At 39.2% G+C, this 21,523-nt stretch overlaps 1 protein-coding gene across 4 annotated transcripts in view; it reads right to left on the reverse strand.

The window, feature by feature from the left end:
* Window positions 1–21,523, reverse strand: part of suclg2 (succinate-CoA ligase GDP-forming subunit beta) — a 273,247-nt gene that overhangs the window by 216,942 nt on the left and 34,782 nt on the right. The window contains exon 1 of one of the 4 annotated variants that reach the window (XM_062969689.1): window positions 1,283–1,312. The exons of the other annotated variants lie outside the window; for them this stretch is intronic. Coding sequence (XP_062825759.1) covers window positions 1,283–1,297 — 15 coding nt within the window. The 5' untranslated portion in view covers window positions 1,298–1,312. Of the gene's footprint in view, window positions 1–1,282; window positions 1,313–21,523 lie in introns of those variants that run through there. 4 annotated transcript variants of the gene reach the window in all.

The raw sequence follows: 21,523 nt of genomic DNA on the forward strand, positions 1-21,523 counted from the left end.
GTTCAAAAACATGCCAATGTGAGTAGATCAATAGATACCGCTCCGGCGGGAAGGTAACGACGCTCCATACAGTCATGCCGGCCACATGACCTTGGAGGTGTTTATGGACAACGCCGGTTCTTTGGCTTAGAAATGGAGATGAGCACCAACCCCCAGAGTAAGACATGACTGGACTGCCCGAGTGTCCATTAGGGGAAACCTTTACCTTTACCTTTACTGAAACAGGAACTTAGAAGAAACACAAGCAACCATGCCTTAGGACAGTGGCTCTCAACCTGTGGGTCCCCAGGTGTTTTGGCCTACAACTCCCAGAAATCCCATCCAGTTTACCAGCTGTTAGGATTTCTGGGAGTTGAAAGCCAAAATATCTGGGGACCCACAGGCTGAGAACCACTGCCTTAGAATGATGATGATGATGGTGGTGGTGATGAAGAAGAAGAGGAGGAGGAGGAAGAGGAGGAGGAGAAGAAATCATAAAATGCATTCTTAAAGGAAAGACTGAAACAAGCACATATCAGACATTTTTATTTATCACCACTCTCCTTTGTAGACTACAGCTGTTTTAAGCACAGCGGAGTCCCTTTCCAGTTTGAATTTCAACCAAGAGAGCCTCTCAATCAGGATTTTTCACAATATCCAAACTCCTTGTGATAAATGAACTACTGGCAAAGATGAATGAATGCATGCTATTACTGCATACAACCATCATTGATTATCTGTACACTTTGGAAATTGCTGGATATTGACTGTGCATTAAAAGCTCTGTAGAGCTAAAGAATATGTGTTTAAAAAGTTACATTGCAAGTTGCAGGGAAAGAAAATCTTTCTCAAAGAAGAAATACCTCCCTTGAGCAAAAGGAAACCTATCCTGCTAGTTTACACCAGGATTTCTGTTATTTCATTACAACAAGTTATAGCATCAACAGAGGGGCAGAGAAGCGGTTTTCCGGACAGAGCTGGAAACATACAGAAAGTCAACACTTGAAATTGATGTGTACAAGAAAACGATCTTGAAGAACTCCAAAATTATGTATTGATGTGACTAACAAAACAGTTTTTTTCTCCTCCGACTACTCACATCAAATCTAATCATTTATATCAACACCTAAGTCCATATCTTTGGACAGGCAATGAGAAAGAAAGCCTTTGCACGGTCTGCCCTATTTAGCCACAATCTCTGTACTGAGATTCAACCATCCATGACTTGATTTAGGGGGAGGGGTAGAATTCCAGAAAGAAACATAGATATTGTTATTCTATATAAGGGAGATCATTTTATTACCTCGGCACAAGCCATGTTGCACCCACTGGTTGTCACAATAAGAAAAACAGGGGGTGCCATTCTGTATCCCCAGGCTGCCCGAGTGTCCAGAATTCAGGACCGGGAGGTTTTGGGAGTTGTAGTCTGAAAGTGAAGGTAACAAAGACCTGATATGGATAACATTTTCTAGTTTTATTTTGACCTATACACAATGGGTATAACATTGGTATCCACTGGAGTTTGGTTCCAGGACCTGCCATGAATACAACATTTCTGGATACCAAAGTTTCATTGTCTACAACATAATACTAATAACACTTTATTTATATTCCGCCCTATCTCCTCAAGAGGACTCAGGGCGGATCACAGTACACATACACGGCAAACATTCAATGCCGTTTTTGAGACTGGACAGAACAGAGTAAGACAAACAGAAGGAGGTATGTAGTCTTGAAGTCCAGTTTTTTTGGTGCCTTAGAGGCTGATATTGCGCTCAAATTCAGTCACAGGGGGTGCTGTTGCTTCATTCTCTATGACAAAGAGCCATCAGAACTTCCTCCTTCCTCCTCCTTCCACCTTTCGGTTACTGCATTTCTGGTCTTGTTATTTATGGTGCCATAAAATATCTTCCCCACAATTTGCAGTACCTAATTTCTCTACTTACAGCTTATAAACTGTTTTCGAACTGCTTAGGTAAACAGTGAGCTGGGCTTGAGGTCTAGCTCTCGCATCCATAGGTTACTATGGGGAATACCATTGCTTTAACTATGCAGACTTTCGTTGCCAGTGTGATGTCTCTGCTTTTCACCATTTTATCGAGGTTGGCCATTGCTCTTCTCCCAAGAAGTAGACATCTTCTGATTTCCTGGCTGCAGTCTGCATCTGCAGTGATCTTTGAGCCTAGAAATATAAAGTCTGTCACTTCCTCCATGTTTTCTCCCTCACCCTAACTGGTTGCCATAATCTTGGTTTTCTTGATGAGCCCGGCTTTTGCACTTTCTTCTTACACCTTGGTGATAAGGCTCCTCAGCTCCTCCTCACTTTCAGCCATCAGAGTGGTATCATCTGCATATCTAAAGTTATTAATGTTTCTTCCAGCAATTTTAACTCCAGCCTTAGATTCGTCAAGCCCCGCACGCCACATGATGTGTTCTGCGTACAAGTTGAATAGGTAGGGCGATAGTATACAGCCCTGCTGTACACCTTTCCCAATCTTGAACCAGTCTGTTGTTCCATGGTCTGTTCTTACTGTGGCTACTTTATACAGATCTTTATACAGATTTATCAGGAGACAGACAAGGTGACTTGGTATCCCCATATCACCAAGAACATGCCACAGTTTATTATGTTCCACACAGTCAAAGACTTTAAAATAGTCAATAAAGCAGAAATAAATGTTTTTCCGAAACTCCCTGGCTTTCTCCATTATCCAGCGGATATTGGCAATTTGGTTTCTTATTCCTCTGCCTTTTCTAAACCCAGCTTGGACATCTGGCAACTCTTGCTCCATGTATTGCTGGAGTCTGCCTTGCAGGATCTTGAGCATTACCTTGCTGGCATGGGAAAGAAGTGCCACTGTACGGAAGTTTGAGCATTCTTTAGTGTTTCCCTTTTTGGGTATGGGGATATAAATTGATTTTTTTCCCAATCTGATGGCCATTCTTGTGTTTTCCATATTTGCTGGCATATGGCATGCATCACTTTGACAGCATCATGTTCCATATTTCTCCATACCTTCAATTAAAATAAATATGAATTCACTGTCAATTCTATTGGATGACAATTGCAAAATCCTGCCCCTAAATGTTAATTCTGATGGTCGTGTGTGTGTGTAGTTATTAGTGTCCAAACTGGTTTTGGGGTGTGGGACCATAACAGCATAACTAACTAGAAGTCAGAATAGTGCCAAAAATAAACCTGTACAATTACATTTAATATGCAAAATAAAAGGGATGGAAAAGGCAAATGGGGGAAGTAATGGCAATGCAGTCAGAGGTTCACTCCATCTGCTCACGGGAAGTTCAATGGCCACATTTGGAAACAGGGAAGGAGGAAGGAGAACAGTTATAGCCACAGCATTCCCACAATACTACATGGATTCACTTAATATCACACCACTGTTAACACTGGAACAGCGCTTATGAATTAAAAGGTTGGCCAAACTATGAAGGGAACACTGATATATCATTGCTTTGCAATAATATTGTATAAGTGGCATGAACACATGCTGTTTAATAGCCACAAACACACACCCAATCCTCATGCAATATAGTTAGCTATATGACATTGACTTCATGGAGAAATCAATTTCAGCCTCTGCAAATATCTACAGGGAAATATACATTATACAGTTGTATCACAAAGTGTAATACACTCACACAGACTGGATATTTCTCGTATTGCCACAGCATTGTGCGAGAACATGCCACCCTATGTTTCTCAGTCCATCCCGTCTTACTGTGAAGCGCATGTTCCTCCCTTGAGGCTTAATAAACAAGCTGCTTAAATCTGGCAGGGAATCGAAGCCGCATGTGGATCTTCCTCCTGCATCAGGTACCTGCCAGCTGTAGAGCTTCTGACAACCTCCCTTCCTATTTCGGCCCACCCCCGTCACTGTCTACTGCTGTCAACAGCATGGATATCCTCAGCACCGTCTTGCCACAGGAAGCATTGCAGGCCAGCCCATCCATGACAGATGGAGAGCAGGGTTTACTTAGGGCTTGAGCAAGGTTCATGGGATGTCATTTGAGATGTGTGCAGGTAAAAGACAGAGAAAAGCCAAGTGTAAACAGTCGGCTCCTGTGCGTGAGACACACACCAGCTTTTCAACTTGTCATTTCCATTCCGTTCAGCACTGGGCACCATGTTTTCACTGTATTAGATCAAGGGATTGCTATTGTTTCTACGTAACATAAGAAAACTGATCTTTTGCATATAAATTGGAAAGGAAAATGTGCATAAATATTAAGGGAATTATCTAGTATATTCATTTTCTTTGCATAGTTGTGTGTACCAGTGTACATGTGTTATTTATTTATAATTTTCCCCTGAAATAGGGAAAAATCCTCCTTAAATGGGGGGGGGGGTCCCTTAAATGATTTTTAATGGATCAGGAGATACATGTTGCATTTGATAAATCAACAATCATTCTGGGTGTCCACACATTTCTGTGGCTCACAACATGAAAACACCAAAAGAGTGGGCAATCCATGTGCTCTGTAACCACAGGACACAGGCATGCAGAGGGCAAAGGGAACATCTGGTATGTAGAAGAAAGAAGTAGTCAAATAAGAATATATAATATTTTAAATTATTTAAAAGTGACACATTGATCCTGAACATTATTTAGTGACTAACAGGCATCCCATTCAACACAAGCATTGCATTAAAACTTAAAAGTGTTGTTGCTAAAGGATCAAAGCAGTGACAAAAAATCAATTGATATGATTTTAATGCTTTACCCCTTTATATATTCTACTACCAAAAAATAATCATATATTTTATATTAAATTATACAGTTATAATATAAGCAATCTGTACCCTGCACCCATGAATTCAACCAACCACAGCTTTAAAATATTCGGGGGGATCTACAAAGCAAATCTTGCTTTTCCACATGCCAAGCACTATGTGTTGATGTACAGACATATCCTGCAGCAGCCTTTACCATTTCACAAGCTCTCGAGTTCTTTCCGAAACTTGTTTGCCATTTTACATAAGGGATATCATTTTACTGCATTATTATATATAAATGGTATCCATAGGGGGACTTAGAACCAAACTTCAATGGATACCAAGGACCCACTGTAATTTAAAACTGTTGGACCCACAAGCAAAAAGACATGAATGCCCCTGGAAATCCACCATTATGTTTCCTCAGTACATTAGTTCTGGAAAGACCTAAAGGGAATATCTGTAATTTTCTCATATTATAAGGAAAGGTAAAGGTTTTCCCCTGACATTAAGTCTAGTTGCGTCCGACTCTGGGGGGTTGGTGCTCATCTCAATTTCTAAGCCAAAGCGCCGGTCTTGTTCATAGACACCTCCAAGGTCATGTGGCCGGCATGACTGCATGGAGCGCCATTACCTTCCCACCGGAGCGCTACCTACTGATCGACTCACATTTGCATGCTTTCAAACTACAAGGTTGGATGAAGCTGGGGCTAACAGCAGGAGCTCACTCCGTTCCCCAGATTCAAACCACCCACCTTTCAGTCAACTAATTCAGCAGCTCAGCAGTTTAACTCGCTGCACCACCGGGGGTCCAGTCTCATATTATAGCTTGTGGCAATTAGCTTTGATTGAAATGTTTATTAGTTAATTTTTCCATCAAAGCTAATTGCCACTAGCTATTATGTGAGTCCATCGCAGATATTTATTTCACCTCTTTGCAGAACTGAGTAATGACCAATCTTACTTTTATATAAGTTTTATATAAAGTAAGAAATCAATTTCCCAAATTTTAAATAAATAGGTTATTTCAAAATTTCTGTCAGTAAAGATCACAGAAAATGTTCCTTCTGACTGCACCCAGGGAGATGGTTTTCATTATTGGACACATAGGTTTTTTTTAAGTCCACGTCAAGCCTCAACCCCAATAAAAGAAAGGCAGTCACATATTTATTCCAAGCTCACAAAGAAAAAAACCTATAAAAGCTATAACATCACAACATCTGAAGAGAGTTAGCCAGCCCTTCTAAGTACCCTATTATCCCATTAAGGCGCCATTTCAATACAGTATCTTCAAAACAATACATTTCAAAACTTATTTTGTATGTTTTTGCTCTATACTCAAAACAAGTAACTTGCATTGACTTTAAGAAATGGAACTTGCAATTCAACAGATATGTTTTGACTGACATACCACTGACTGCCTCTGGCTGCTTTAAGGCAGTTTCCAGCTTCCTACTTGCTCATAAAGACCCTGCCAGTTCAATAGACAGTGAATGAGCTACATAGGAGGCGATGCCCTGTAAACTATTTTCAGAGGACAAAGCGCAGCATGTTATACACACTCTCAACAACGTCCCATACCAGTTGACAAGGCAAAGAACTTTAATCTTTAAACACGACATGCATCCTCTAAATATTGATAAGGTGGGTTGTTTCTGTGGTCTGTAAAACAAATACAGAACACGGTTGCAATGTAAATTGCTGTACAGAGAAAGGCAAAAAGAAGGATGGATTTAGATACAAATCTGGAAGCTTGAAAGTATGATACTCTCCACTCTTGTTTGTGTTCCATCTGAAAATACATTTTATTGGGCCATAGTATCTGAGGAAATAAAGAAGGAAATGCACCATCAATTCTGCAGGTTATCAAAAAAGCTCAGAAACAAAGCTTTTATTTGGTAGAAAAATAAACTACGGTATTGCGAAAATGTGAGAATAATCACTTCCTCTTAGCCTTTTTGATGCCATTGATTCTTCTGAATCTAGACAATTAATCCCAAAGTGCTGCTGGCTTCTACTCCAGCTACATACAAACACACACACACACACACACACACACACACACACACACAAATAACGCATACTGCTACAATATTCCCCTTTCAGATCATTTGCTTGATCAATCATTTTATTTATATCCTAGCTGTTCACCCTAAAATAGAACCCAAGGAAGCCAACATCATAAAGCAGACGTACAAATAGTAAAGGTAAAGGTTTCCCCTGATGTTAAGTCCAGTTATGTCTGACTCTGGTGGTTGGTGCTCATCTCCATTTCTAAGCCGAAGAGCCGGTGTTGTCCGTAGACCCCTTCAAGGTGATGTGGCCAGCATGACTGCATGGAGCGCCGTTACCTTCCCGCCGGAGCGGTACCTACTGATCGACTCACATTGGCATGTTTTCGAACTGCTAGGTTGGCAGGAGCTGGAGCTAACAGCGGCCGCTCACGCCGCTCCTGGGGTTTGAACCTGGGACCTTTCGTTCTACAGCTCAGTGCTTTAACGCACTTCGCCACCGGGGCTCAAAGACGTACAAATAAAAAACATATATATCTGAAAGTATACAAACAATTAAAATTAAAATAGTATTAAATTGTCTATGTAATTAGACTGAAACCTTACTGCCTGTCTCTGGCATTTGCAACTTTGCATCCAAAAAATAAATAGTACAGTAATTACATAAATAAGATTCAGTCTATCCTCCCAGGAAGGAGAGTTTCAGAGTGCAGGAGCAGTCACACAGAATAAGATATTTTCCCAAATTCCTAACAAATATGCTAGTGAAGGTGCTGGGATTTAAGAGGTGTGATTCTCCAACAATTTCAGCATTGAGGCTGGCTCATGTGGGAACGTATGATGCTTCAAATAGCTTAGATTCAAGCCTTAGAGAACCTTATAGGTCATGCTTTTCCTGCATGATTGTACTTTTCCTGCATGGCAGGGACTTGGAATGGATGGCCCATGTGGTCTCTTCCAACTAAATTATTCTATGAGTCTATGATAACCAGTACTGTGAATCATGACCAGCAACGGAGTGGAGCCAACTGAGGTGTTATATCATAGGGGCTATTTGCTCCCTGTAACCAATCCCCATTCACAATGCTACATCTGTAAATCTTTGGTTGTAGACCAGAACGGGCAACTATGGTCCAAATGGGGGCATTTTTCTGCTCCAGTGCCCCCTATGATCCACACAGACTGTCAAAAAACTAAGACAAAAATACCAGAAAAAACTCTCCTGGTTTTGAAAAATGAGTGTTTTAACTGTTACAGTGTTGGAGGCTCTGCAACCTACTGTCAATCCTAGTGGCTTGTCAGGAGAGCCTTTATTGTATAGAATGCAGTTGGACTAGATGAGCCTATGAGATAACCTGCAGTATTAAGAATGGCAAAACAGCCTAGTAGAGCAACAAAAACACTTTGTCCAACCCCAATCGTTATCTTTGTTATGGTAAACCAAACATCAAACTATGATTTGTCACACGATTAGGAAGAGAGAGATATGGCAGAAACAAGAAAAGGGATAGTGCTCAAGACTAAAAGGCTTATTCACACAGCACCAAACAATAGATTAGCATTACATCAGAAATAGATGCGTGTTTTTATTCTTAGCTGCTCTTGGGGAGGAAGAGGATTTTATGTTTCACAGAAAATAAAGAAGCTCAGGCAAAGTTCATATCAAGAACGAATATCATACAGATGTTGAGACTGCCAATTCTGAACATTGCTCAACACATGTCTATGCTGGCTTGAACTGCTGGGACTTGCCATTTAATAATATGTGTGGTACTACATGATTCACATACAAAAATAACATCTTATAGGTGCCACACGGAGGACACTGTGTATAGGTGAAAATAGATTAATTGTTCACAACTTGGAATACATAACAGAGAAAGGCCATGGTTTTAAAAACAAGTGGTCAACCACAGCACACAGTGATATTGTATAATGACCTAAAATTGCCTTTATTTGGATATAAGTAACGTGTAAACGGTTTGACAATGTCTGGTAACAAAAGATCTGACAGGTTAATCTATGTAAAGGGCTACATGTATCATAGATTCAGGACAAATTTCATGGAAAATACATTGAGATAATTTAGGTCAAATCAAAGAATACAACTTGCATAAGTCCATGTCCCATATCCAGGAAGTCTGTAGAACATATAAATATCTTGAAATGTGCTCACTAAACTGATATAGCTTTTGCTTGTGATCACAGATACAATGCTGATGTTGAAGCAGGTTTAGCAATGCAAATTTTCCAACATTATTCATCAATTATTTATAGTTTTAGGGTTCATAAGTACGGAATAATGTAAAATGTATTATACTGGAAACAAGTTATTCTGAAGTGAAGAGTAAGCATTTAGAAAACAACCTTTAACAGTAAAAGGCAGATGAAATGGGAACCTATTATAAAATAAAAAAATCTGAGAAAGTAAACACATATTGCACTCTCCACTGTTCCACATTTTATTCGATTTCCTTTTGTGCTGTGACCTGTAATACAAAGCACTCTTTGCAATTCCGAGACTATGCTGAAGGAAATATGCCAAGTTGTCTATAATGAAAAAGTGTACAATTCATCAATAAAACAAGCAAGGCGTTTCTATTGCAGACTCTGAATTATTGAATAAATGTAACTGACAACACCACTGTTGCTGCAGTTCATAGCTAAAGGAGCATCAGGAAAAGTAACCTGAGCTAATGCAGTTTTGATAACAAACGAACATGCTATATATTAGGTTGCAGGTCAAACTTGTGCTTGTGCCTTGTGTACATTAGAAACACTTCCTCCTCTATCAGGTTAATGGGTTGTGCTTTTTTGAGGGTGTTTCATACTACAAGAATGCTGAAAAGATGTTTCCAAATCCGAAGGGATGGAGAAGATCATGTGTGCCAGATGTCAACATATTAATCCCTAATGTATGAAGCTGGGCTCAGATCAAACTAGATCTATCAGTGTGAGACACACAAGATGGTGGCTGTTGTTCTACCCTGGAATAGAAAAAAATAGGCAAATAATCAAGAAAATTAAAAGCAATAGAATATGTCATCTTTGTGACTAACCTCAGTCCTATTAATGTCATTTAAAGTAGTTGGTTTGCACCCTTGGTATATAAATATCGCAATATAATGAAAATCTTAACAAGATACATTCATTGTCCCTTATAAATAAATAATAACTAACACACTTTACTATGTACGATGTAATACCTGTAGGGATGTAAAATATCCAGAAATGTTGATGCTACAGGAGGGATATATGGTGGGAGGGGGCAGAAGGAACCAGAGACATTGGGGAAAAAAGAATGCAATATTAGCATACTTAATGAATTAAAAACCACTTTGTTAAACTCAAAAATTAAAATGAATTATGGATAATTTTAATCTGACTACAATATTTCATTTAATATATCAAAACTACAGGTTTTTTCCAAAAATTAGATTGGATTTACTTTTTAAAATCTGATTATTATTTTTCTATTAAAATGCAGCTATAAGGTCCTCAATCCGAATTACAAAGATTTCCCTTTATTTTTGCCATATTATTAAGGGCAGGAAATAAAAGACCTCACACTATTGTCAGCACTCCAGATTTGTTGCATATAGGGGCACAGGAACCCCATGAAAGTGAAAAACGGTGAGGAAAGAAATTGCTACTTTTTTACCTGAGAGAATGTCTCTATGAATTTCTAGGTCTTCTAACATGACTCTAAGGTTAATTTCTTCTGGAAGCTGACTGTAGAATTGCACTGGAAACCCTAGAGTTCTCCTAGAGAGGTGTTCTCACTAGAAATCTCTAGGTCCTCCAGGATGACTAGAAGTAGTTGATCATAACGGAATGGGCCAAACTTGCCAAGCAAGTTTGTAGGAAAAGTTCTAGGCCCTGGGAGAAAAGGCCCGATCCAAGCTTAAAGAGGAGGGAACAGCCTGCTCCTTACATGGTAGTGGCTCTGCAAACTGACTCCAGTGTTCTTTCTAGAGATCTCTTGTTCCTCCCATGTGATTCTAGGTCTTCCAGTAGACTTCAAACACAGAGTCATGTTGGAAGACCCAGAATTTTCTAGAGAGGTGTTCTTCTCATAGCAATTTCTTTATTTGCAGGGTTTTTTTTATTTTCATGGAGGTACTGTGCCCCTAACCCCAGTGATGGTGGAAGGTTGACTGTACCTTTGCTGATAGACCAGTTCCATGAACAGAACTGGAAGGAATGTTTCTCCTTCCCCTCACATGCTTTTACCTGGACCTTTGCTGATAGACCAGTTCCATGAACAGAACTGGAAGGAATGTTTCTCCTTCCCCTCACATGCTTTTACCTGGACTATATTCTCAACAGACACATAGGCATGCATACAAACACACACCATCCAGCCTCTGTCCCATTCAAAAATCTGCTTCAGTGGGTTGTCCACACTTCTGAGAATAGTCCCTAAGGACCCTTGGGGTATGGAAAGAAGGGATAGAGAGAATTCTTTTAACTCAGATCTGCTAACAAAACCATTTCTATCCACTGAGTCTTTGTCTAGGTGCCCCAAGAAAAATGTCCAAGTTTTCATATGTCTGTAGTCATAGTAAAGCTGATGCTATCTAAACAAAGCAAAGGAAAGCAAAGCAAAACAAAAAAACAAAAACCATTCATATGTCTGCCTAACTTAAAATTTACTGACGTTTGAAACGGCCTTGGAAATAAAAATAAACACCCAGTTTTCAATTCATAATCCCTCTCTGGTTGTTTGCCATGTCTCTCCTTAATCTTTTCAAAAATCAGACTAACTTGAGACACTTCGAAGGTGAGACTGATGAAGTAATTGGTTTTTTCGTATGTGGGGGAAATATGACTAGAAGCAATATCTTTATTATTCTTTCAATTAAATTTTTATCATGTATTCACAGGCAATTTCTTCAAGAGGGATAAAACATTATTTTCTCATTTAAATTTCAATGACCTGTTCATCCTGTACAGATGCAAAATCGGGCATTTTTTCCGTTGCAATGCTATGAAGGCAAATTCATTCGACTTGCCACATAAATATTCAAATACAAATATCCATACATTTATGCACAGAAGTATCAAATGATTAAAGGCTTCTAGTTTAGCTGATTAACTGAATTTTTCTTTAGCTTATTAGCCGATCAAAAGGTAAAGATTTCAGTGGTGAAAATTGCTACCAAAAAAAAAATCACAAAAAAGTCTGTACCTTACAGTCACTTTGTTAAATAAATAAATTCAAAGAAGCAAATGTTGGCAGCAGATTCTTCCAAAATACATTCCTTCAGCATGAAATATTTGCAAATATGTATATTCTCAATCAAAAGCAAAGCAAGCATTTGTCAAATATTATGGAAATGGACAAAGAAGAATGATAGAAGACAATGAACTGAGGCTACTTAATGGATATAGGAAATGCTATTTTGTTCTTAGTTGCTGTGAAATCGGTTGTAACTTATGACAACCTTATGAGTGAGAGATCTCCAAAACACCCTATTATCTACAGCCCTGTTTAGGTCTTACAAACATGGGGATGTGTCTTCCTGGATTCCGTCCAGCTGTAATTTGGTTTTCCTCTTTTGCCTTAGTATTCCACCTTCTCAGTATATTTCAGCTTTCTCTGTCCTTACTGGGCAACCAAACAATTAAGAGAAACCTATAAGTAGAGAAGAGCACAACAGTCTTCTCCCAGTTGTGCTCCTCACCAAATAATAATAATAATAATAAAACTTTATTTATACCCCGCCACCATCTCCCCAACGGGGACTCGGGGCGGCTAACATGGGGCCATGCCCAGAGCAATACAATATAACAAAATATAAAACAACATAACATAGCACCATTAAAAATACAATAAATGATAATAGGCATTACATCAAGAAATCAAAAAACAGTAAAACAAGGGCAGGCCACGTGAACACAAAGATAAAACCTGGAGTGAGAGGGACATAGGGGTACTCCACTGCGGACAGGGACATATGGAAGTGGGGTAATCTAGAGGATAGATGTTCGGGGTGGGAGTAACACAGAAATAACAGAAATTACTCACCAAAGGCACAGCGGAAGAGCCATGTTTTCAAGTCTTTCCTAAAAGCTAACAGCGTGGGAGCTTGCCTAATTTCAGTAGGTAGTGAGTTCCACAATCGGGGGGCCACAGCAGAAAAGGCCCTCTCCCTTGTACTCACAAGGTGGGCCTGGGATAAAGACAGTGGTGATAAAAGGGCCTCCCCGGATGATTGTAAAGATCGGGCAGGTTTCAAATGGTGTTCAGAGTTGCCTGAAGAAACTATTCCTTTGATGTGTGCATATGCTTCCAAATCACCTAAGACCTCATGGAAACTTCATGAATATCTCAGTGTTTTCTTAGGCAAGGAATTCCCAGAAAAGGTTTTGCCAGTTCCTTCCTCTATAAAAGTATTCATTGTGTGCTTCATACACACAATGAATACTTTTATAGATCCTCTCAACTTACCTTCATTAAACTAACAAGTCTCAAACACAATATCATTTCCTGATAGGCTAATCGCTCCTGCTTCCTGTTATTTGGGGTTCCATTTTCTATATCTTCTCCAGCTCTACAGTCACTTCTCCCAGACATTGACTGAATTTTATGAGGCCAAGAGCTGGTTCATCCCAACACATTCTTCAAGTAAGCATTGCTGACTGTATACAGGAATATCATCTTATGGACAATGCAGAAATCTTTCACACCACACACTTACAGCATCTTCATCTCAATTTAACTGTTACAACTCTATCCCATAGAATCCTAGGATTTGTAGTTTGGTAAGGCATTTCAAATTTTCTCCCAGATAGCTATAGTGATACACCAAATTACAAATCTCGGATTCTGTGGGATACATCTATAGCGTTTCAATTGTAATAATAGTGCTATTGTTACAGAGTGTGAAGCAGACCTTGGTGCAATGGCCAGGACTTTATATTGTATTTCTAGTGTGGCCACCCCATAGATTCATATAGAAAAGCAGTCCAGAAACTTAAAATCACACTGGAGAATCCTGAAGATAAAGCAAGTTAAAATTAAGCAACAAGTCTTCTGAAGATAAGAATAAAGCAAAGAGAAAGGAGGATTCAAAAATTAATATTTACTCTACATAAGAAAAGCGATCAGGGAAAGGGAAACAACTTGGCACAAAGGTTAACAAGATGTTGCTAGGAGTTGAAGAGCAAAAGATAAGTACAGTGAGTAAACTTTTAAAGCTGAAAATTTTAGAAGAGTTCAAATGAAGGCACTGAGTTCAAAAGAAGATTACGCAGTATAGGACTTTTAACTCTAAGCCATAAAAACATAAAAATCAGGAAAAAAGGTGGAAAGAGGCATTTTAGACCTTTGCAGTAAAAACAACAGAACATTTTCACCTTAAAAACTAAGAAGTTTTATTTGGCATACAATCAATAAATAAATAAGCCTATCAACCCACAATAAATAAATCCAATGGATAGCAGAACTAATGGGAGTGAAAATGGTGGAGGATCTCTCAGAGATGGCAGCAGTGGCAAATGCTTGTTAACGTTGCATAGTGGGAGGCATGTAATCCTCCTTTCAAAGATCTTTTACCACAATCCAAAATGAAACAAGAGATACTGCTACAAGATGAGACTCTCTCAGGTCAGATGGCACTCAACACACTCCTGGAATATAGCAGAGGACATCTATGAGAAGTGCTCCAGTAAATGAAACAACTGGACTCAAGCCAAAAGACTAGGGATATGTGCAGAGACAAAATGAAAGTCTGAAGCTGCAAAACTCATACTACAGAAACATAAATGTGAGACACATGAAGTACAGGAAGCTATACATAGTCAAACAAGAAAGAAACATAAACATTGCAATGACAGCAATGAGAGATTATGAATCTCTGGAAATGCACATCTAATAAAAGGTAGTGTGATCTTAAAAGTGAGGAGAGATATAGCAAAAGCAGTCAAAGGCAAAATCTGAGTGAAGACTGCAAGGAAAATATAGTAACATAAGCATAATTTCAAAGTAGACAATGTCGCAAGCGCAGCTGGCGGGAACGAGGGACAGGGCCTTCTCGGTGGTGTTTCCCGACTGTGGAACACCCTCCCCAGAGATATTCAACAAGCCCCAACCCTACTGGGCTTCAGAAGAGCCCTAAAAACATGGTTATGTGCTCAGGCTTTTAATGAATAAATGACAAAGACGACATGGACCAATTTATGGCTACAGCATGATGTTTCTTGGACGAATGGATCTAACCATATGTTTTAAATTTTTATATTGTATTTAATAGTTTTTAATTGATTCTACTGCTATGAATTTTAACTATGTGTAAGCATTGAATTGGTTGCCATTTGTTGTAAGCCGCCCTGATTCCCTTCAGGTGAGAAGGGCGGGATATAAATATTGGAAATAAAATAAAATAAATAAATAAATAAATAAATCAGAATGGAGAATGCAGTCAAGAAAGCAAAAGTTTAGGGCTTCAGAAAGAAGCTATGAAGAAAATAGAAATCATCCTGAAATGTCAAGTTAGGATTGCCCATGACATTGCATTTCCTATTTTAACGTGTATGCGTGGTTGTAAAGTTGGAAAGTGAAGAAAAACTGACAGAAAGAAACCCAACTCATTTGAAATGTGCTGGAGATATGTGATATGGATAATGTGGACTGCTAAAAAGACAATGGGTACCCAAGATAATCAAACCTGAACTCTCCCAAGCCAAGATAATGAAACTGAGACCATCAAACTTTGGTCACATTAAGAGAGGACACAATTTGCTAGAAAAGACAATAACGTTTGGTATAGTAGAAGGCAATGAGAAAAGAAAATAGGTCAGTATAATCAAAGAAGCCATGGCTCTGAATCTGCATAACCTAAGCAGAGCTGTTGATGATCAGGGGACTTGGCCGTTTCTTATTCATAAAAGTCAACTTAAAGGTACAGTAGAGTCTCACTTATCCAAGCTAAATGGGCCAGCAGAAGCTTGGATAAGTGAATATCTTGGATAATAAGGAGGGATAAAGGAAAAGCATATTAAACATCAAATTAGGTTATGATTTTACAAATTAAGCACCAAAACGTCATGTTATACAACAAATTTAACAGAAAAGGTAGTTCAATACGGAGTCATGTTATGTTGTAATTACTGTATTTACGAATTTAGCACAAAATATCACGATATATTGAAAACATTGACTACAAAAAATGGCTTGGATAATCCAGAAGCTTGGATAAGTGAGGCTTGGATAAGTGAGACTCTACTGTAGTTGACAACAGAATAAATAAATTGCTGAAGCCCTCCTAGCCACTTGAGATAACATAGTCAGATAGACTGCATGAGCCCAGTGCTTTGATGGAAATCATTGAGGCTCATCAAGACAGGGCTAAACCACAGTTTAGTGCTGTAGGCAACCCAGGTTAGTCATAGTTAGTCTAAATAGGAGTGGTGGAACAAGAAGCTGGTTCAGTGGAATGACTTTCATCATTCCTGTTCCACAGCAAATGGACTAATCAGCATGGAAATATTATAGAAAAACTTAAAATCCAGGGATCAAAACAAAAGCTCAGCGTCAAGCTACACAAAGCTCATCTTTCCATAAACCCCGTAACTAGCGGAAAGCTAAAACATTGAATGTAAGAACTGAAACTATTAACTAATCCCTGGAAACGCTGGATTATCTACTTAGCAGAAAGAAAGAGGTGGGGGGCTTTAATTTTGCTGTTTAATTCTGTCAAGGTTTTGCAACACATTCAAAATGTCATGAGCAAGAAACCAACATAAAACATATTACTTAACACAGAGCTGTGAACAGCTTTCCCCCAGCAACCTTGAAACTAAATTTTAATGCATTTGCAAGTGTTTATTCTGCTTCCATTCATTCTATTTTCATTTGTTCAGCCGTCAGCACTAACTCACCAAAACATTTTGACTTAAGGAAATCTATCCTTTCATCAACACTCAAAGAATTTAAACAACTCCATTTTTGCTTAATAGAAGTTATGAAACCTGAACGGAATTTTGCAGCAAACAACTTTCTATTTCTGATCCTTTGCTTTGTGGCAATGAAGCAACCAGTAAATAACTACAGGCAATACAAAGGCTATTTACAGAGCTAGTGAAAATGGTGAGAAGATCCATGTCTTCTCACCCTAAGAGAAAGGATATCTCCTTGAATGTTCTCCCATTGCAAGATCTTCCTGTAGGCAGAATAAGAAGCCACTTGAAACCAGATGATGGCAGGAATTCCACTGTACTCTCAGTACATTAACATTACTCCTGCCCTCTCTATCAAGGATTCGTAAGTAAAATATCAGTGCAAATTCTCTCTTATGTACTCCGAATTACTGAAGAAGAGCGGAGACACCCACACACTTCAATTCACATTTCACACACACTTACATTTCTCACAATGTAAGATAGAGTAAAACATTTAAAAGCCTTCATTCACTATTGGCTATTTTGCCTGACAGGAGTTGCAATCCAACATCATCTGGAGTCACATATATTTTCCTAGAGTCAGGAATAGACTCCACACCTTTTCTTCAAAGAAGCTAGTACAAGCAACTTTTAGACCAGGGGTCCCCAAACTAAGGCCCGGGGGCCACATGCGGCCCATCAAAGCCATTTATCCGGCCCCCACAGCACAAAGGCAGAAGGGGGTTGGGCTAAATGACCCAAGGGTTCTCCTCTTCTCTTCTATTATTATTATTATTATTATTATTATTATTATTATTATTATTATTATTATGTTATTATTAACATTGAGGCGGAGAGGCCATCTGTCAGGGGTGCCTTGCTTGTGCTTTTGGTGCAAAAAGGCAGAAGGGGGTTGGACTTAACGGCCCAAAGGGTCTCTTCCAACCCTCTTTATTATTATTATTATTATTATTATTATTATTATTATTATTATTATTATTATTAACATTGAGGCGGAGAGTCCATCTGTCAGGGGTGCCTTGCTTGTGCTTTTGGTGCAAAAAGGCAGAAGGGGGTTGGACTCAATGGCCCAAAGGGTCTCTTCCAACCCTCTTATTATTATTATTATTATTATTATTATTATTATTATTATTATTATTATTATTATTATTATTATTGCTTGGTGGCCAACTATAGTTCGGCCCTCCAATGGTCTAAAGGATTGTGAACTGGCCCCCTGTTTAAAAAGTTTGGGGACCCCTGTTTTAGACAAAGAGAGACTATACTACTATAAATACTAGTCAAATTTGGATGTCACTGTTGGTTAGGAAACTTGGGTTATTGAACCACAATGTGTATGAATTTTATTACAGATGAATATCTGTTTATCTTGTTTTGCTCCTTACCGAAGCAAGGAAGTAAAAAAGGCACAGATGCCATAGCATTAAGTGAGAAACCAGAATTATGGTTTGAGAACTAAACATGGAATTATCATAAACAAACTTTAAATCAGCAATTGGTGCAACTTTCAAGTCATTTTCTATGGGAACAACCAACCATAATCCCAAGTTTGAATATAACAGTAAGTTTATGTTACAGCTAGTTCATTTCACCATTAGAAGAAGGAGAAGAGGCAACACAAGCTCATTCCAGATGTAATTTAATAAGACATAATCCTTGCCTAAAACTGATATGCAAATACAGCTAATATTATAAAAACTTTCACATTAGCCGCCACTGATTTGCAACAATTTTGAAATAAGGTTTCTGAAAGACGATACACGCATGCTAAAGAACTGAGACTCTATTCCAATGTGTCAGCTATCAATGTAACTTCCTTTGCATACATAATTAACTTCAGTCAATTTATGACTATTTTGCTTATTTAAAACTTCAAAGCTCTGGGAATAGCATGCTTTCCTGACCTAAAAAAATAACAGCTTTGAAGTTTCTGATGAAAATAGATTCACACTGCAATATACAAGTGTACAATCAATTGTAGAAAATCCTGTAATACATTCTGTACATCTCCAAATGGAGTAAGATTGTATGTGATATGTGTTATCAGCCTAATGGATACAGTAAAATATTTTTCCTTAAGTATGTGTGTCATCATTTTACTGCAACACCTTTGGGACTAATTGAGGAAAATACATATCTAGGTTCCAGTGGTTTGATGAAATGAACTGGAGTACAGAAAAGCTTACAGTTCTCCCTCCACATTTGTGGTTTAGACTCCACCATAAAGTCATGCTGGAAGATCTGGAAATTCCTACAGAAGTGTTTGCTCGGGTTAAAAACAGGGAAATTTTTTATTCACGGTTTTTCACTGTCATGGGTGACCTGTGCCCCTAACCCCAATGAATGTATTTAGGAATCTCAAAATTGCTATATTCATTTCTTGTGTCAGAAGCGAACTGAGGGTACAAGTTGTAATGGATTTGCAAACATAGAGATTTTTTAAAGAAAATAAAATAAAATTTGGCATTAATATTAAATGTCTTTTGCCCAGTAGCTGGCCACTTGGAGTGCCTCTGGTATTGCTGTTAAAAGGTCCTCCATTGTGCATGTAGCAGGGCTCAGAATACATTGCAGTAGGTGGTCAGTGGTTTGTTCTTCTCCACAGTCACATGTTGCGGACTCCACTTTGTAGCCCCATTTCTTAAGGTTGGCTCTGCATCTCGTGGTGCCAGAGCACAGTCTGTTCATCGCCTTCCAAGTCGCCCAGTTTTCTGTGTGCCTGGGGGAGTCTCTCATCCGACATCAGCCACTGATTAAGGTTCCGGGTTTTAGCCTGCCACTTTTGGATTTTCGCTTGCTGAGGTATTGCTGTGAGTATCTCTGTAGATCTTAGAAAGCTATTTCTTGATTTAAGGCGTTGGCATGCTGGCTGATATCCGAACAGGGGATGGGCCGGAGATGTCAATGGCTTGGTCCCTTCATTGCTGGATGCTACTTCACGGCGGATGTCAGGCGTTGCAATGCCGGCTAAGTAGTATAATTTCTCCTGTGGTGTAAGACATAGTCATCCTGTGATAATGTGGCATGTCTCATTAAGAGCCACATCCACTGTTTTAACATGGTGAGATGTATTCCACACTGAGCATGCATATTCAGCAGCAGAGTAGCAAAGCGCAAGGGCAGATGTCTTCACTGTGTCAGGTTGTGATCCCCAGGCTGTGCCAGTCAGCTTTCGTACAATGTCATTTCTAGCGCCTACTTTTTGCTTGATAGTAAAACAGTGCTTCTTGTAAGTCAGAGCACAGTCCAGGGTAACTCCCAAGTATTTTGGTGTGCTGCAATGCTCCAGTGGGATTCCTTCCCAGGTAATCCTCGGAGCTCGAGATGCTTGTCTGTTCTTAAGTTGGAAAGCACACGTCTGTGTTTTAAATGGATTAGGGATCAACTGTTTTTCCCTGTAATAGGCAGTAAGAGCACCTAAAGCTTCAGAGAGCTTCTGTTCAACCATTTCAAAGCTCCCTGCTTGGACAGTGATGGTACAATCATCAGCATAGATGAAATTCTCTGTCCCTTCTGGCAGTGGCTGGTCATTTGTGTAAATGTTAAACATTGATGGAGCAAGCATGCTCCCTTGAAGGAGGCCGTTCTTCTGTTTTCGCCATCTGTTTTTCTGACCCTGGAATTCAACAAAAAAGCTCCTGTTTTGTAGCAGATTTCCTATAAAGCGGGTGAGGTGGTAGTCCTTTGTGATATTATAAGTTTTTCTCAGGAGAAGGCGATGGTTTACAGTGTCATAAGCTGCTGACAGGTCTATGAAGACAGCTCCTGTAATCTGCTGCCTTTCAAACCCATCTTCTTTGTGCTGAGTCAGCCGGTCAACATCACTGCGAGGATGCAGTGAATGATGAATGGTCATGAGTTTTCTTGTTTTTCTGTCCAAATTGTCCAGTTCCGCCTGTGTCCAATTTATAATGCCAGCAGTATGTCTTATGACAGGTATGGCCCAGATGTTTATGGCCTTGAGGGTGTTGCCTCCATTGAGCTTGCTTTTGAGAATTTTTCTGACCCTTTGTGTGTATTCTTTGCTGACCACAATTTTCACATGTTCATGCTTGATGTTATCCAGCTGTAGCATGCCTAGATATTTATAGGCCTCTGGCTGGTGACACTATATTGTTTGGCCATTAGGCATATTTATGCCCTCACTTTCAATGATTTTTCCTTTCTTCAATGCCACTGTCGAACATTTGTCCAAACCAAACTCCATGCTGATATCAGTGCTAAAAATTCGGACAGTGTTGGTCAGACACTGGATTTCAGTTTCCGTTTTCCCATACAGCTTCAGGTCATCCATGTACATCAGATGCGAAATTTTGTGAGATTTCTTAGATGTTTGATAGCCAAGATTTGTTTTTTGTAAGATTGTTGACAGAGGGATCATGGCAATAATGAAAAGCAGAGGGGACAATGAATCTCCCTGGAAAATTCCTCTTCTGATGTTGACAAGTCCATAGCTTTCATTTCCAGCAAACAGTTCAGTTTTCCAGTGCTCCATCATGTTTTCAATGAAGGTGCCAACGTTTTTACAAATCCCGATGGCGTCCAGGCACTTGATGATCCAGCTGTGTGGGAGTGAGTCAAAGGCCTTTTTGTAGTCAATCCACGTCATGTGAAGATTAGATTATTATTATTATTATTATTATTATTATTATTATTATTATTATTATTATTATTCTGACTGCTCATGCCCATGTCAACTCTGTTATCCACTGTTCTTTCTTGGCTTAAGAGATGGAGGACAGAATGCTCTGCACTGTCTGGAGAGTTTGCTCACTAAATGGGTCTTCATTGTGGAGCCTGTAGTAGTCTTCCAGCAAGGCAGCTGTATCAGGAGTAATGCCCTGAAGGTAGTGTGTTCTGCAGCCTCTTGGTATAGAGGCCTGTGAGCAAG

The sequence above is a fragment of the Anolis carolinensis genome, chromosome 2, assembly GCF_035594765.1.
Source record: "Anolis carolinensis isolate JA03-04 chromosome 2, rAnoCar3.1.pri, whole genome shotgun sequence".
NCBI lineage: Eukaryota > Metazoa > Chordata > Lepidosauria > Squamata > Dactyloidae > Anolis > Anolis carolinensis.